Below are 18,955 nucleotides of genomic sequence, written 5' to 3'. Positions count from 1 at the left end.
TAAGATGTGACAATAGCTTGTAGATTGACAACTAGTCTCTGTGGTTTCAGTAAAATATATAAAAAAACATGTTTACATAATAAAATATGTATATTGCATTATTAATTTAGAGCACAAAATTGCATCATGACAAGTTCCAATTTAAAGGGAAAATACAACATTTGCAAACATCAAAAATTAAAACTACCAAATCATTTTGAAATACCTTGCTGGACTGTTAGTGAATGACAGTGTAAAGCATCCTGTGAAATCATGGCACCTGGTATACTGTCATTTTCAAGAAAAGTGGTATTTTTGTATCAATTTCCAACGCTGATCGGCCGATCAGCGTTGGAAACAACTGGCTTTTTTTCAAATACTGGCCCCAATTGACCATCGCACTTGTTTGCAATCGATTACAAACCTATGGACGGGTACGAGCCAGCTAGACTGGTTCCCCGACCTTACAATTCCCCATTGTATGTAAACTGCTCTGTTTCTATGGAGTCAGGGAACCAGACTACAGCAAAATGATCGTTTTTCTTGGTTTTTATAGCATTTTCGAACCCCAAAACCTCAAAAAAGTCAGTGTAACTATATTTGCTATATATGTCCAACCCCCCAATTCCATCCATTTCTAAAAATTACAGCAAAAGCAAATGATGTATATTCCCTTTAAGAGTACTGATTTCAACAATGAATTAATCATTATTTTTTAAAAAATATAACACTGTCTCATTATTTTGTTACAATTGTTATATTATAATAATGCAATATATTTCATAATGCACTAATCGTCGGTTTCCCTTTTTGGTTTATTGGAACATTTGTTTGTTTATTTGAACAATCCTTTGTACTGATCCAGTGTAACCGGCACAAATTTGGACACCATGTATTGGTTCAGTTGAGCTTGCCATTTGGGGTCGAGATGCATGTTGAGAAGATGCCTGGTGATAGATGTCTTGAGATCCTCTGAGGAAAAAAAAAGAAGAATATTCAAAATGAGACGAGCAAAATGGTGGTTAATCTAAACGCAGACTCAAAACGGCAGGTTCTTGCAGGCGTTCAAAGTCTGATACTGGCAAGCACGTAGATTGTCAGATCGACCTATGATGCAGGGTTCAACATTATTTAAATATCTACAAGCGTACTAAATATCAGAATCATGAGGCCCTTGTATGTCCTCATGTACACGTGTCAGGTCAGATCTTCTGTTTAAACGGTGGTCTGACTGTCTGAGGTACTGTCCTCTTCCACACAACAAATATCTTTACGCAAAGTATGTACATGTGTATCACTCATTTTATTCAGCATTCATAAGATGGATTTTGCGTTGGAGTGATGTAAATCAAATTAAGTTTTGCCCTTCACCGGCGTATAAACGGTTGGTACCTCCCGAGTGAAAGTTGGAAAAATCACTCGGGTGGGACTCGAACCCAAGACCTCCTACTTTCTAGTGCAGATGTCTTACAACTCAACCACCGAGCTAAGGGAATCAGTTGGCTGGTTCAAATCTGATGTACATATAGCAGCAGGTATAGCATTAACTATTCATAAGATGGAATTTTAATTTGGGGTTATGTAAATCAATTTAGGTTTGCCCCCTCGCCAACGTTTTTTTTCCAACTTTCACTCAGGAGGTAACACACTCATACAGTGTTTATACGTCGGGGAGGGCAAAACCTAATTTGATTAGAGTTTTATTCAGCATGCAGAGTCCTGTGGTCAAAAGGTTCCTGTGTTTGACTCATGCACGATGTTATGTTGAGTCAATCTTGACAGGGCACACGGTGCTGGTGTTCTTGGGCAAGATACATTACTACAATTGCCTCCATTGAGTACAAGTGGGGGGGGGGGGGGTGCAGACCAGATAGGGCTGATCTCGAGCTTATAGCAGCAAAGTGTTCTCATGGCCTGATGAACAGGGGTAATAAGTGTGAGCAATCTGAGAGTGTTGTATAAGAGTGCTATATGAACACTGCACTATGATCATCAAATAGCTTAACATCAGCACAAGGTGTTGGGCGACAATGCGTTCAAGAGTTCCCCCTAAACCTTTTCTTAAGAGGTATTACTGGGCAGTGTTGTAGGACTCGAGTCTAGGACTCGGACTTGAGTTGGACTCTAGTCACATTGGAAAATGACTCGGACTTGACCATGACTCCTCGAACTCGATGACTCGCGACTCGAGTCACGTAATTTCATCAAAAGTAAAAACCTAACGTAGGGATGGGAAAGGATCATTGAGGAATACTGTTTGGATGATAAAACATGGAGGGAAGGGTTGGAGGAAGATTTTTTAGGGATGGGAATTAAAAGGAAAACACATTTTGGCTGTAAACAAAATGTGCACACACTACTATATACACTGGGATTTACTTAAAAGACAGAATGGAGGATCAAAAAATAATTTAAAAAAAACTATTAGTTCGGTGAACAAGTGACTTGTGTCTCGGACTCGGACTCGAGGCTTGTGACTCGAGACTTGGACTCGGACTCGGACTCGATGTTGGTAACTCGACTACAACACTGGTACTTGGTCACAGAGTCCACTGTACCTACCAGGTAATTCTGAGTTGACCACCCCAGGGTAGACAGGCAAAGGCCCCCATGAGGTGACGACATGAAGCTTGTCCCTCAGCTCAGGATGGCCCTTCATCTGTAAGGCCAGGGTGTTGGAGTTGATGCCTGTACCGTCTGCCGTCTTATTAAGGATCATCTGGATGGACTTCAGATGGGAACCTGGGCAGGAAAAAAAAAATTATGAGATGTAAATTAGCCTTTTTTATATTTGATTTTTTGTTTGCCCTTCGCTGACATATTTTGTAAACACTGTGCACTTAGTGTTGTCCGAAGGCTTAGGTGGGACTCAAACTAATGACCTCCTACACAAACAAAGTTGGGTTAAGCGCAAGCTCAGTGGTCGAGTGGTTAATGCGTCTGCACTAGGAAGCAGAAGGTTGGGGGTTTGTGTCCAAGCAGAAGTAAGCTTGTTGATTTTTTTTCTTGCAAACCTTCGGACAAAACTCAATGTGTACAGTGTTTGTAAAATACTTCAGGGAAGGGCAACAAAAAAAATACATATATGAAAAAGAAGATCAATAATTATATGGATGAAATTGAATAAAGTTGATTCCTACTTTCTAATTCACAATTTCGAATTTCACAACTATTCACATAGAATTGAGATGCAGACCAATTGCAAAGGAGTCTTCACAGATGTTTGTGTTACCCGACTGGATAATTTTACCGAAGAAACTGGCCTTGTTCTCTCCTATCTTTTCGAGTCCTCGATGGGTAATCCCGAATCCGCTCAGTGAATGGACGTCATTGTAGGCCCAAACAGATCCACGTAGGTCCTCAAACACTTTATATCTATCAATGAAATATATTCAATACAATTATGATTAGCATTGAAATATTTACATAGAATCAGGGGGGGGGGGATGTCAGGGGAAGAAAAGGGGATGGGGATTATATTCCCCCCCCCCAACAAAAATGGACAAACACACTTTCCCCTTCCCAATTGTCACATTTGTGGAAGACAGTGTTCTAGTGAAGGTTTGCAGTTTGCAGTAACACCATGTAGGCATGTAGAGTCTCTTTTGGGAAGATGTGTGGTTCTGAAAAGAACCACACATCTTCCCAAAAAAGACTTCTACATGGTGGTACTGCAAACTTTTACTAAACCATGCCACCACGTAATTAGACCAAGTAGTTAGCCCTTGCAAATTGTCTTGCAAAGATGTTCAATCAACAAAACTGAGAACATGACAACATCAACTTGATCGTAAGGCAAGGCAGAGACTGATTTCAAATAATATAATAATAATAACGTAAATTTATACTGCGCCATTATCCGCCATAAATGACACTCATGGCGCAAACAAACATTATATCAAATCAGAAATAACAAAACAATTAAATGTAACTAAACCAGAACATTCTGAGTGTTCTGAAACACATAGGTCTTTAGGGCAACTTTAAATTCAGAAAGCGATGAGATATTGCGAATGGCGAGGGGTAGTTTGTTCCAAAGATGAGGACCTGCGTGAGAAAATGATCGATCACCCCAAGATTTGTGAGTGTGAGGGACAACCAGCAAAGAAGCATCAGAAGATCTCAATCGCCTGGATGGATTGTAAGGAGTTAATAGGTCTATGTTGTATTCAGGAGCTGAATCATGAAGGCAATGAAAAACCAAGGGCGGATCCAGAACACAATTTTGGGGGGGCCAAAAAAAAATTTGGTCCCCCCCAAAAAAGTGAGTCTCAAAAATTACGGCGTGGGGTTCGGGGCCCGTGAGGGCCCCGAAAATTTTTTGGATTCTAGATGCTCTGTGGTGCGATCTGAGGCAATTTCTGACCACTTTAACCAATTTTTTTTGAGGAAAAGATGGTGGTGTACTCATTGCCTGCCTTTATTGCAATGTCACATTAAAAAAAAAAAAAAAATTGGTTTCGTTTTGGGGGGGCCATGGCCCCCTTTGGCCCCCTCCTGGATCCGCCCTTGTGAAAAACAAACAGTAACAGTTTGTACTTAATCCGGTCAGCAATGACAACAACCCCAGAAAGTGAAGAAGAAACTCTGATCAGATGACAACCAACATTTGCCCAGGAAAAAAGAAAGGCAACTGATGAACAGAAATCAAATTGTGAATTGTGAATAAAAACTTCCATTTGACTTCATTCCTTATCAGATCAAATTGAATATCAAACAGAAGGGAATTACAGAATTGTTGTATGGGTAAATAAATCAACATCCAGGGGAAGAACACAATTCATTATGGGGAAAAGACAAGAAGGATTGATAGAAAAGAAAATCTCCTCCTTTTTTGCTGTTGTCTACATCTACATATACCTTTGTACAAAGTAATATTAGTGCTTAAAGATGTTTTGAGTGAATGTTACTTTCCGTCATCAGTAACATGACCAAATTGAAACCAACTACCAACTACCTGCTCCTCCGTCCAATCACATCCATATACTGTCATTATCCCCAAAGCCATTTTCAGGATGTATTCATCAAGTTTATTCCCATGTGAACGGTTGAACCAACTACAGGATGAGTCAAAAAGAAAGTGACCGAATTTGAAAAAAATGTTTCAAAAATTTGGCTCGTTCTATGTTAATAAAAAAACATGGATAAAGTACATCTTATCAGACTTGTATGACTCGTGACTCAGACTCGGACTCAAGTCCAACTCGAGTCACATTTTTAATGACTCGGACTGGGACTCGAGTCACTTTGATTTACGACTCTGACTCGGACTCGGGGCTACGGACTCGGACTTGGACTTGAACTGACTTGTGACTCGATGGAAATTACCGCACTGCACACGCGCACATATATAATTCGATCGTTTTCTTTACTGTGCAATACATGTACAGGGCGCTCGATGTGGTGCGTGCGTGGCCGTGGCCGGTTACCGATATATTGACTTATAGAAATCAATGCACTGAAACTTGTACCCCGCCATCAACACGCAATACTGCATTGGTGCAAGATTGATAGGGTAAGGTACCAGACTTTTCTTGTCAGACGTCGTGTCGTTCACACGTGTATTGCTGTCGCATCGCGATAACGCGATATGAATAGTCTGCTGATCTGCCCGTTTCGGTAACGTTACATGCAAGTTGCAACGTACGTAGATCATGATGGCATCCACTTCAAAAATTGTCAATTTTGGATATCTTAACATCAAGAGAAATGCCAATGGAAGATCAAGTGCAGAATGCAAGTTCTGCAGGAAGAAAATAGAGGAGAAAACCGGCACTACGCGTACATGTACGTCCAACTTCAATCGCTACCTTTCACGACGTCTATAGAACTTAGAAGTCTAAAAAAAGATATTTGAAACGCCTGAACTTCAAATGCAAAAGTTAGGCCAATACCAGTTTTGTCTGAATTGCCTTTATAACTGTTTTTGCAAATGAACTCCTCATTTCCAGAGAAAATTAGAGAAAAGCTGTGGGGAAAAATGAAAATGTACAGCACCTGAAATGTACGTATTTCCATACTATATCAAAGGTGACTCTGAATCTCTGAATTCCCTAAAATGTACGTTTTTTGATACAAAGAGGTGACTCGTGACTTGGACTTGGACTCAACCTTTGTGACTCTCTGACTCGGACTTGAACTGGAGGACTCGGGACTCGGACTTAGACTCGAGAAATGTGACTCGAATACAAGTCTGCATCTTATTGACTATTAACTGTGAAAATTTCACTTAAATTGCAAACTCTATTCCCAATTCATGTCTATTTCAATAAAACGATCGCAAAACTTGGCTGTCCACCAAAACTGTACCGTGCTGCAAACTGATAATACATCTCCCAATGAGGATAATGAAACATCAATTGTTTTCCCACCTCCATGAATGAACAAGAACTTGCAAAGGAAAAGATACAAAATCACCATCGATATTTCGAAGAAAAAAAGAGAGTTAACTTGCTTCTCATATTCAAAAAACACAACCTGATAGTAAAAATTCTCTTGATTTCAATTATTAAAATCTCATTTGTATTTGAATACTTGTGTGTAATCTGTAATTCTCACTTAGCTCATTTAGCTTTCAATATTATCGCATTCCTTGCACAGCTACACAAACAGGTTCTTTTTAGTAAAACATGCATAACTTTGGATGGCACGATCAAATTTAGTGATTGGGTTTTTTTCAGATGAGTGTAAGAACATGCTCTTTTAAGACATATTTCTTCGGGTGTATCTAATTTGATTGCTTAAGTAAAAAAACAATTCTTGAGTGCGGGTCACTTTTTTTTTAATCACCCTGTATAAACACAATGTGAACATGCATCTCTCATACACACTAAACTTAATTGTCTTCATTTTCTATCATCCTCTTTTTTTTCTGTCTTTTCTTCTTGTGCGGTAGCCCTCACATTGAGTGGCAGTTATGCCTTGTGAAGGAACGACTTGTATAAAAAGAACAATTACATGTACACAATACGCATGTTTAATCTGGAGCCAATCATTAAAACTGAAACAAATTCAATTCTCAGATTTCATGTCAGTGCAAGTAGTGAAACTGACTAACATGCATCTGCTTTGGTTACAGGAACTGATACCACAAGATAGTCACATGCATTAAAATCGGACAGAAATGTTGGGGGAAAAAGAAGGAAAAGAACAAGAAACTTTCTGTTTCAATTACACTTTGCTCAAGGTCTTACAATCCCTGTAAGTATAAATCTGGAGTGATCTTGAAATAGAGAAGAACATTCTTTGCTGCATCTGAACAACATGTGGCTCACGGAGCTCAATGCTACATTGTGCATGAACTATGGGTGATGACTACCAAAACAGCTCCACTCCATCAACTGGGTGGAAAACTGAAGTTGAAAAGCATCGTGAGAACTTTTACATGAGTGGAGAAAGAACTAAACAAATAACATGGTTAAGTGCTGAAATCATTGCACCAATCGGCCTCTGCTAAAACTTTGTCTTTCTATTCACAGTCATTCGAGTGAAGTCCATGCGTACAATCATCAACATCTACTTATCCAATCTGGCTGTGGCTGACTCCCTCTACCTTATGAATTACTTCATATTTGCACTGTCTTCACCTACAGAGTACAACTTGTTGGTCAACAATGCAATATCAAGTGGCCAATGCACGTTCATCGCTACTTCTAATTTCTTTGTGGTTACCATAGCAGCTGAGAGATTCTCTGCAGTGCGCAATCCTATAACGTTCAAAGAAAAGGCCTCTAAATCTCGAGCAGCAAAGATATCAGCAGGACTCTGGGTGCCAACAATTATTGTTGGTGTGATTCTGATTTTCGTACCATTAACAGAAGCTGTCTCCGATAAAGTCTACTTTTGGATTCTTTCCATTATCAACATTGTCTCTTTGATAGCAACTCTTGCTTTGTACATCTATGTAGTATTGAAAGTACGCAAGCAATCAGCCCTGTTGCCAAACCGTCCCAAGCAAGCAGGCAAGGTCCTCTGCATGGTTATCATCAACACTGCTGTTTTCTTCATTCTGAACTCACTGACCTTTGCAGCTGCAATTATGGCAATACATGCACGTGTAGTGTCATCCAATTATACTTCACCTGCTCAGATTGTTGCCAATCTGGAACTTGGAGAGACAATACATATTCTGACTATATGCATTGAAATTTTGCAACTGATCAATAGCTCAATAAATTCCCTGGTCTACAGTGCCACAAACGTTGACTATCGTGAAGCTGTAGTCAAGGCTTTCTCATTCCTGAAACTGTGCTGTCGTTGCTGCCCAAGACGGAATCCCAGCCGACCATCGCAGCCAGGAAAGCAGATTGAGCTTCGTGTGATTCCACAGGCAGAAAATGACCAAGAGCACCATGCTGCCAGGCCAAGCAGCAGCAAGCCACCAAGCACTGGACAGCTGTCACTGGACAGCTGTCAAGAACAATGTTCCAGGCAAAGCAGCAGCAAGGCATCCATGCACAGTCATCAGCATGTTCAAGTGCATGTTGAGGTACATGCAGAACCAGCAGGGACCCCAGCCCTTGCAAGTTCTCATCAGGAACAATGCTCTAGTCTGACTGACTGCAAGCTATCCATGCAAGGGGAACAGTGTGAACATCCAGAACCAGCAGAGAGCCAGCAGTCACTTGCAAGTACTCAGGAACAATGTCCTGGGCAGCAGTATGCACATCCAGAACCAGAAGGGATTTAATCTTTGGAAAGTTGTCAAGAACAATGTTCACTGGTACCTGATAAGTGCAAGCTGTCTTTAAGGGCAGCAGTGTGTAGAGTGAGTGCTGCTTTTGAACTTGCTGTGTTCAAAGTGTAGAGCAGATTTAAGGCCGTTTCATACATCTTCTTCATTGGAATGCCAAGTAGATTTGACATCGAGAAACATTAACAGCACATTATGCTGGAGTTGAAATGTGTTTTACTTCAGGGAATTGCCAATACATGTACGCACCATGACATCAGTAATGTGCAGGCCCGCCCAGAGCAGATTGCAACCAACTATCAGTAAAGGGAACAGCTGGTATTCATGCAATGTATGTATGTAAAAGGTTCAGAAATGAACAAATCCTAAATAGTTTAATTATTTGAATCAAACTTTTGTTCGTGTTTAAAGGTAGAGTAGATCATTTGCAGCTATCCAAAAAGTAACTGACAAAATTATTGCTAAAAGGCTTTTGGTTTTAATGGCACTAAACTCCCTGTGAAATCATTCTTTCTGGCATGCTGTCATTTTAAAGGAAACAATGAAAGAAAGCAATTTTTAACGATGCATCATGTTAGTTCATGTAGTTGGTTTGTAAATTCGGTGAATCCATGAATATGTGCACACAAGCGTCGACACGACGCACACTAGGTTGCTATTATTCGTCAGTTCAGTGCATGACATCGCGTAGCTGCAATTGACTGAATGAGAATGTGTCCCTGGGGCTGAATTCAGACACAATATAAAACATGACTCAGCAACTTTTGAATTGAACCTGAGATCCTAGAATATATGTTTGGAATATACTGCATTCACAGAGCTAAAACTTCATCATGTTAGTTGTTAAGCACCCGTTTTTAGATTTTGAGCACTTTTGTAGCTTCAAATGAAAAAAAAATGCACAAATGACAAATGACCTACCCTTCCTTTTAATGAGCAAGTTTGTTACTTTTTTCAGTGTGAAAATGTACAAGTAATGGTACTAACATATGGATAACCCTGAAAGTTCACTGGAAATAAAGAGGTTTTTTTTAAGTGCTTTTGAAACAGATTTGGAGGTTTTTGTTTTAGGAAATGCACCTCTGTATTCCAAGTCTTTGGATGTTTCAGGCTTTTACATATTTTTATGATGGTGCCAAGATGCATGTTCATGACAAATACAGTGATGTCATGAGCTGGAACTTCAGTGTCACTGCTGTTTGAGGGGACAAAATGTAACATAAGTGTTTTGATCAAGTTTGATGTGACTGTTGCATTCATTAGCACATAGCATGCAGCCAATGAGATACTTAAATGTACAAACCTTTACACAGTATGTACAATGCAATCAATTTTAGGTTCATAAATTATACAGAAAATCCCAAAGCTGTGAAGTGTAAAATACCTAAATCGACATCACAGCAATATTAGAAACAATTGTGAACATGTGCACGGGCATTGCAAAAAAGTGTGCATAAAATGTGGTCATTACTTTCATACAAACACAGGGCTAGGATATTTCATGTTTTAGTGAAATTCATTTTACAGCCTTTTGATTCTGTTATTAACAGACCTTGACAAATCCCAAGCATGGAGCACAATACATACATACTCCTATAAAAAGGCACAAACTGTATGGTTATTGTTATTGAGGGTTCAATGTTAGGGGAGCAAACTCACCGCAAATCCAAATTGTCTTGGGAGATTTTGGATCTCAATCTTGAAGATCTCTGAGGTGAAGTGCTGTAGTGTCCGATAGTGATTGGGATCCGTTATGGCAGCACCAGTCACTGGTACGTCAGAGGTGCTGGTGGAATGGTTATCTTGTGGGTCAAGACCTGATGCACAAATGAACAGATTAAAAGACCAACTCCGATTAGAGAGGAAGAAAAAAAGATTAAATTGGTATTTTTTGAGGTATATTAAAGTCTAAAATGGGCAAGATGAGATGTCTATGGCTATTGTCTAGGTCTTCACCCAAAACAATTACATAGGAACAATCTGACAATAGCCATAGCCATAGCTCTAGAAGCCTGTTTCAGACACAGCCTAAGTAACAGATCAACAAAGTTGCAAGTTATGCATTAGGAGCATCTGATTCCAAATACATTACACAAATGTATTTGGCTCAAGGTCTTACAATCCCTGTAAGTATAAATCTGGAGTGATCTTGAAATAGAGAAGAACATTCTTTGCTGCATCTGAACAACATGTGGCTCACGGAGCTCAATGCTACATTGTGCATGAACTATGGGTGATGACTACCAAAACAGCTCCACTCCATCAACTGGGTGGAAAACTGAAGTTGAAAAGCATCGTGAGAACTTTTACATGAGTGGAGAAAGAACTAAACAAATAACATGGTTAAGTGCTGAAATCATTGCACCAAACGGCCTCTGCTTAAACTTTGTCTTTCTATTCACAGTCATTCGAGTGAAGTCCATGCGTACAATCATCAACATCTACTTATCCAATCTGGCTGTGGCTGACTCCCTCTACCTTATGAATTACTTCATATTTGCACTGTCTTCACCTACAGAGTACAACTTGTTGGTCAACAATGCAATATCAAGTGGCCAATGCACGTTCATCGCTACTTCTAATTTCTTTGTGGTTACCATAGCAGCTGAGAGATTCTCTGCAGTGCGCAATCCTATAACGTTCAAAGAAAAGGCCTCTAAATCTCGAGCAGCAAAGATATCAGCAGGACTCTGGGTGCCAACAATTATTGTTGGTGTGATTCTGATTTTCTTACCATTAACTGATGCTGTCTTCAATAAAGTCTACTTTGGGATTCTTTCCATTATCAACATTGCCTCTTTGATAGCAACTCTTGCTTTGTACTTCTATGTAGTACTGAAAGTGTGCAAGCAATCAGCCCTGTTTCCGAACCATCCCAAGCAAGCAGGCAAGGTACTCTGCATGGTTATCATCAACACTGCTGTTTTCTTCATTCTGAATTCACTGTACACTGCAGCTGCAATTATGATAATACATGCACTTGCATCAAAGTATACTTCAACTGCTCAGATTGTTGCCAATCTGGAACTTGGAGAGACAATACTTATTCTGATTACATGCATTGACATTTTGCAACTGATCAATAGCTCAATTAATTCCATGGTCTACAGTGCCACAAACACTGACTTTCGTGAAGCTGTAGTCAAGGCTTTCTCATTCCTCATACTGTGCTGTCGTTGCTGCCCAAGACGGAATCCAAGCCGACCATTGCAGCCAGGGAAGCAGATTGAGCTTCATGTGATTCCACAGGCAGAAAATGACCAAGAGCACTGTGCTGCCAGGCCAAGCAACAGCAAGCCACCAAGCCAAGGGCATGCACAACACACAGCGAGTCAGCAGTCACTGGGCAGCTGTCAAGAATAATGTTCCAGGCCAAGCAGCAGCAAGGCATCCATGCACAGTCAGCAGCATGTTCAAGTGCATGTTGAGGTACATGCAGAACCAGCAGGGACCCCAGCGCTTGCAAGTTCTCATCAGGAACAATGCTCAAGTCTGACTAACTGCAAGCCATCCATGCAAGGGGAACAGTGTGTACATCCAGAACCAGCAGAGAGCCAGCAGTCACTTGCAAGTACTCAGGAACAATGTCCTGGGCTGACTGGCACCGAGCCATCAGCACAAGGGCAGCAGTATGCACATCCAGAACCAGAAAGGAGTCAATCGTTCGGAAGTTGTCAAGAACAATGTTTTTGGTAACTGATGAGTGCAAGCCATCCACGTAAGGGGAGCTGTGTAGTGTTTAAACTGTAGAGCAGATTTAAGGCTTTTTCATACATCTTCTTCACTGAAATGCCAAGTAGATTTGATGTCAAGAAATATTGAAAGCATAAGATGCTGGAGTTCAAATGTATTTTAGTTAAGCAGATTGCCAATACCTGAACCTGCCATGACATCAGTAATGTGCAGGCCCAGAGCAGATTGCAACCAACTGTCAGTGAAGCCAACAGCTGGAACTCATTCAATGCATGTATGCAAGTGGTTCAAAAATTACAAATCCCATTAGGGCCTATGTTAATTGTTACTTTAATGAGCTTTTCGTGTATGTTTAAAAGAACAAGTTTCTTTTATTACTTTTTCAGTGTGAAAATATACACATATTGGCACTAACATATATGATACACCGGACATTTTTCCACTGTAAATATGTAATTTTTTAGGTGCCTTTGAAACATATTTCAGTTTTTGATTTTATGAAATCCACCTCTGCGTTTTAAGTCTTAGGATGTTCCAGGCGATTAAATATTTTCACGAAACAGTGCAGTGATGTCATGAGCTGGAACTTCAGGGCCACTGCTGTTTGATGACAAAAAAATTACAAAAGTGTTTTGGTCGAGTTTGATGCGACTGTTGCGCTCATTTAGCACATGGCATGATGATGCAGCCAATGAGATGCTTTAATGTACAAACTGCTTTGAACATGTATAAATGCACAATGCAATGAATGTTAGGTTCATATTACACAGAAAAGCCCAAAGCTGTAAATGTGAAACAACTAGTTCAACTTCACAGCTACATTAGAAACAACTCTTAAAGTGTACTGGCATTGTAAAAAGTGAACTGGGGAAAAAAATGACCAAGTATCTAGTTGTTAACCATTACTTTCATATAAAGATGAGGCTAGTGAAATTCATTCAATGGCCTTTTAATCAGTTCTGATGCATAAAAAGACCTTAAGAAATCCCAACCATGGAGCACAATATGAACTCTTACAAGAGCACAAAACTGTATGATTATCGTTATCAAGGGTTGAATGCTTAGAGAGCAAACTCACCGCACATCCAAAGTGTCTTGGGAGGTTTTGGATCTCAATCTTGAAGATCTCTGAGGTGAAGTGCTGTTGCGTCAGATAGCGGTAAGGATCCGTTATGGCATCGCCAGTCACCGGTACGTCAGAGGTGCTGGTGGAATGGTTATCTTATGGGTCAAGACCTGATGCACAAATGAACAGATTAAAAAGACCAACTCCAATTAGAGAAGGAAAAAACGACTAAATTGCTATTTTATTTTAAAGTCTAATATGAGCAAGTGAGATGTCTATGGCTATTGTCTAGGTCTTCATCCATTACAGTTACATGTGAACAACCTGACAATAGCCGTAGCCATAGCTCTATAAGCCCGTTTCAGACACAGCCTAAGTAACAGATCAACAAAGTTGCAAGTTATGCATTAGGAGCATCTGATTCCAAATACAAACACCAAATACTTTTTGAAAACCAAATAAAGTGTAAAATATTTGTACAAACTTTCTTGAATTCTATCTTTAGCAACGAAAAATCAAACTGAATAGACGTTTTGCTGCAGAGGACATACGAGACCATTGTAGGCTTTAGATGTACAGTATGGAATTTAAGTCTGGTGTATCAAAGGTGTCTTCACAGCTACTAGCTGGTTGATAGTTAAAGTCAGCAATTTCGACTCCACTTCTGTCAATAGAGCATGCAACTTGCCCTCAAAAACCTAGGTGATTTTACTAGGTTTATCCAGTCAAGGGCAAAGAATGGGTTCTGAACAAGAAATCATCATTCCAATTTACAACACATTAAAACAATATTGCAAGTTGATTACTTGAGTAAATTGAAAAAATGTTGACCTCCACATCCGTTCACTGGTTGAATTCAAAAACGGGAGTCTGTGGCCAGACCAGTCAGTGTTTGGTACCAAGATGTTTACATAAAAAGTGAATGTGAACTGGCGAGACTTGCATGCTCTATAATTGTACATATTCTGTGTAGCACCACTAGTCTGTTGTATTACATTATGAGCTCCATGTCTGTATGATGTTAGAATGCAAAGCAATACTCTAATATTTCTTTTAGATGGACTCAAGGGTACTTCAAATTTGGGTAATTGAAAAATCAAAGCTGTAAAATATGAATGTTGTTGTAAAGTTAGCATCATACAAGATGTATCTTAATTTGCACAGTATCCAAGGAATTGCTGTTTTTTATATGTTCATTAAAGCTGCTATTTCCTTGTGTAATTTAACACTCTAACCACAAATAATACAGAAATATACTATCACCAAATTTGAGTTTGAGCTCTTACGTCTTTCTGATACCTAGTAATACTTGAAAAAACAAATTGCAGGGCAAACCATGTTTCTAAAAGTCACACACTTTTTAGAGGACAAACAAATTTTCGTGTAAAAGCAAGATCAGTGATAAAATAAATAAAAGTGTACACTAGTAACATTTAAACAAACAGTGATTTTCCTGAATTTTGTATTTAAAACCTAATTCTTGCTTGTACAAATGTAATTGTTGAAAAATCCCTACTGAGTAAAAGAGCTTGCTGGTCAATGTTGAAAGTACAAACATATACCCTCAATATTCATGCCAGAAAAGTAAGCCAACATATTGGTTAGCAAAGGGGATGACAAGGGTTAAAGTCTTTTGTGGCTTGTTTCTTTCTTCTCAATTAGTAATTCCTGACAGACATATTAGACAGTGCACAATATGTGAACCTATCAATCTTTCTGTGTGTTGCATTCTGATTGGTTGGAATTGATCAGTAGTAGCTACTAATAGGCCACGCCCCTCGACAGCCGATCCAATCAAACATGAAAGCTGATCTACGTCTTTTGCAAAAAGGAAACTTCTGAGGAAATACTTACCCTTGTAAGCGCCAAGCCGGAAACCAACAGTGTTATCTGTCAATGAAAATAATAAGACATGAAACTGAAACGTTTGCACAATTTATTCAGGCCCAAGTTTCATGAAGACCAACAAGAAATTAGGGAAAAAACTGAGAAAAAAAAATCCAGAAACTTTCTGTTGAGGTGTTCATAACAAGCACATTGTATGAAAATGCTATGTCCATTCCAGGTAATGTGCACTTTTAACTTAATGATGCAGTGCCTTGAGCACCAATACTGGTGGATAGGTGTGCTCTATCCTTAAAAAAAAACAAGAAAAGAAACACTTTTATGTCAAATTTTACTTTCATTTAAGATTGCCTAGAGTTACTCTTTGCTTATTTCAGAACTACTTCAACTTCTTTGTAAAGCCATGCTGACAGGATTCAATGAGCAGCATTTTCCCCAACACATGATAATGCCATTGCCCATTTCCCCACTGCCCTGGTCAAAACATGGGTAGGGATAAATCCATAGCTGCCAACATTTCAAAATCCCAATTAGTAATCAACCCGCACGGTCATTTTCAACTGCTCGTTTTATCAAAAGCTTTACCAACATCGAGTACAGGTACATGGTTTACATGTACACATAAGTAGTAAGGGAGGCGGGGGTGCTGGACTTTGTCATAGGTCTGTGGGTAGTACAGGGCCATTAATGAGAAGTCAGGGTACCAGACTTTGTCATAGGTCTGTGGGTAGTACAGGGCCAATGGGAAATCCCCCGATCTCAAAAAAAAAAAAAAATCTGACGCCGAGAGAGAGAGAGAAAAAAAAAATATCCTGACGCCGGGAGAGAGAAAAAAAAAGAATACAAAATATCTGACGCCGGGAGAGAAAAAAAAAAAAAAAATCCTGACGCCGGGAGAGAGAGAGAGAAAAAAAAAAAAATCCTGACGCCGGGAGAAAAAAAAAAAAAAAAAAAAAAATCCTGTCACCGAGAGAGAGAGAGAGAGAAAAAAAAATATATCTCTGACGCCGGGAGAAAAAAAAAAAAAAAAAAAAAATCCTGACGCCGAGAGAGAGAGAGAAAAAAAAAAAATCTGTCGTCGCTAAAATGAGGTGATGTCACCACCACGTGACCTTGAAAAATATGTGAGTCACCATCACGTGCCCTTGAAACGTGTTGAGGCATGATAAAAATTTGGCGTAAACAACGCGACCTTGAAACGTGTTGAGGCACGAATGAGGGGAGTCTAATTATTTATAAATCTAAAAGTCTAACCTCAAAAAAAATGAAGAAAAAATATTATATTTCCTATAATAAAATGGAGAGTAATATGTTTAGACCGACCGTCAAAGGATATTCTAAATGGAACAAAGCCACGCTGCGTGATTACGTACAGCGGTATAATATACCGCACAATGAAAATGTTTCTCTTACTCGTAAAGTTTACATCGAGGGGATAAAACATTATGAAAGTAAATTTAAAAACTTGAGGAAAAAGACACTACATGAGCTCAAACAGATTGTAGACGAACACAATCTAGAATACGTACCGACGGGTTATAAAGGACGAGTTTTGAAAAAAGATTTAATCTCGGCGATTAAAACATACAGACAACCCGAATACTTTACAGAGTCAGCTTTTAGAGAAACGAGAAGGTTTAGAAATTACTACAGAAACTGGGAATTAAACCCCAGACTTTATAACCATGATTTAATCAAGTTTTTTGATTCGCACAAGGAACAAATAGTCAATAAAATCAAGTCTGAATTGAGAGAGCTGAGAGGTTTAAAAATGGAGCTCACAATCAAAATAAAATACGAAAAAACCAAACCGGATGGTACGATCGAAACGATCGAAGCTATTCATTATAGCAAGCAAAAAGCCGTTTTAAATCAAAGTCAAATAAAACAGGCTTTAAAAGAAGAGATCGAAGAGCTATTCAAAAAGGATGAAAGGTATACGAATCAAGGATCGGGTTGGGTTTTAAAAAAGATAATGGCGTTATACATCAACATCAACAGATATAATCCAGCGAGAGGTAGTTCCTACATAGACCTACCCGAATATCTTAAAATTAAGAAGGCGATGATCAACATCAAAAACAAAGACGATGAGTGTTTGAGATGGTGTTTGAGAGCTGCTCTTGAGTTGTATACGGATAAAGTAAAAAATCAAATAAGAAATAATCCTAATTATAAAATTCATAAAGAAGAACCTGTTGTATACACCAAAGACGACGGACTCAGTTTTAAAGGCGTTGACTTTCCGACACCGGTCGATCAGATACCCAAGATAGAAAGACAAAATAATTTATCGATAAACGTATACGGTTATGAGGGTGAGATATATCCATTATACGTGTCTAAAAACTATGGGTCACGAGAGATTGATCTGCTTTTGATTTCTAAAGGTGACAAGCATCACTATTGTTGGATAAAATATTTTACGAGGTTAATGTACGACGTTACGAAACATAAATGTAAGAAATATTTTTGTCGAAGATGTCTATGTCATTTTACCAATCAAAACAAATTAGACAGACATATCGCCGATTGTAAGGGTATAGATGCGCATCCATCAAAGATTGTATTTCCTCTGGGTAAACCAAAATATATAGACGGGCAACCAGGCGAAAGAGACGTACCGATATTAGAATTTAAAAACTATAGGCACAAACAAAAAGCACCATTTGTCATTTATGCTGACTTTGAATCCATATTACAAACAACAACATCCACAGACAAAGAGACAAACACAAAAAAGATTAACGTTCACAAAGCTAGCGGTTATTCGCTAGTTGTCGTCCGATGCGACGGTAAAAATGTGTATCAAGAGACTTATAGAGGCAAAGACGCTTCAACTAGATTTATAACGACGCTGTTACAATTACAAAGCGATATTAATTGCATATTTGAAAAACCCCAAACCATGAAATTTAACGAGCGAGCTAAAGACCATCATGATAAAACAAACGCGTGTTGGATTTGCGAGAAACCAATTTATCCCAATTACTCGAGCAACTGTCAGTGCCAGAACCCCAGGGAACCCAAGACGATAAAACAAAAGAAAGAATATCAGTATAAAAATAGTAAGGGATTTATCGAGTCTAAATGTCTCGACTGCCAAAAGAGCATTAATAAATTTAGAAAGGTGAGAGATCACTGCCACGTCACTGGTAAGTATAGGGGTGCTGCACACGCTTATTGTAACCTCAAACTACAAATTAAACCCGGTTGTACACCGATACCAGTCTTTTTTCACAATTTACAAAATTACGACGCGCATTTAATCATGCAGGGAATGACAGAATACGATAGTCAAACAGAAATACAAGTGATCGCTAAAAATTCAGAAAAGTATATTTCGTTCTCGATAGGAAATCTACGATTTCTAGACTCGTTTAGTTTTATGGCATCGTCGTTGGATAAATTAGTGAAAGCTTGTCCAAAAGAGTCGTTTCAGCTACTCAAAAAGCATTTTAAACATTCTGACTTGCTATTACAAAAAGGAATTTATCCCTACGAATATATGAACTCGTTTGATAAGTTTCAAGAGACCAGCCTACCACCCATCAGCAAGTTTTATAGCAGACTAAAAGACGAACATATATCGCAACAAGACTACGACAGAGCTAAACGCGTGTGGAACGAGTTTAATATACACAATCTAGGAGAATATCACGACTTGTACGTGACCACCG

General features: G+C 39.0%; 1 protein-coding gene and 1 long non-coding RNA gene across 2 annotated transcripts in view; both read right to left on the bottom strand.

The window, feature by feature from the left end:
• Positions 1 to 700: 700 nt before the first annotated feature.
• Positions 701 to 2,595, bottom strand: LOC119727486. Its single transcript, XR_005270978.1, has 2 exons — positions 2,542 to 2,595; positions 701 to 951 (listed from the first exon to the last, which is right to left on the bottom strand). It is a non-coding gene; the product is annotated as an uncharacterized LOC119727486 (long non-coding RNA).
• Positions 2,596 to 3,337: 742 nt separating this feature from the next.
• Positions 3,338 to 18,955, bottom strand: part of LOC119727475 — a 38,228-nt gene continuing 22,610 nt past the window's right edge. The window contains exons 5-7 of the mRNA XM_038199368.1: positions 15,285 to 15,320; positions 10,331 to 10,488; positions 3,338 to 3,354 (exon numbers count right to left, since the gene is read on the bottom strand). Of these exons, the coding sequence (XP_038055296.1) occupies positions 3,349 to 3,354; positions 10,331 to 10,488; positions 15,285 to 15,320 (200 nt within the window). The 3' untranslated portion in view covers positions 3,338 to 3,348. The remainder of the gene's footprint in view (positions 3,355 to 10,330; positions 10,489 to 15,284; positions 15,321 to 18,955) is intronic.

The sequence above is a fragment of the Patiria miniata genome, unplaced genomic scaffold, assembly GCF_015706575.1.
Source record: "Patiria miniata isolate m_02_andy unplaced genomic scaffold, ASM1570657v1 HiC_scaffold_1, whole genome shotgun sequence".
Lineage (NCBI taxonomy): Eukaryota > Metazoa > Echinodermata > Asteroidea > Valvatida > Asterinidae > Patiria > Patiria miniata.
This window is presented reverse-complemented; position numbering and strand designations above follow the sequence as displayed.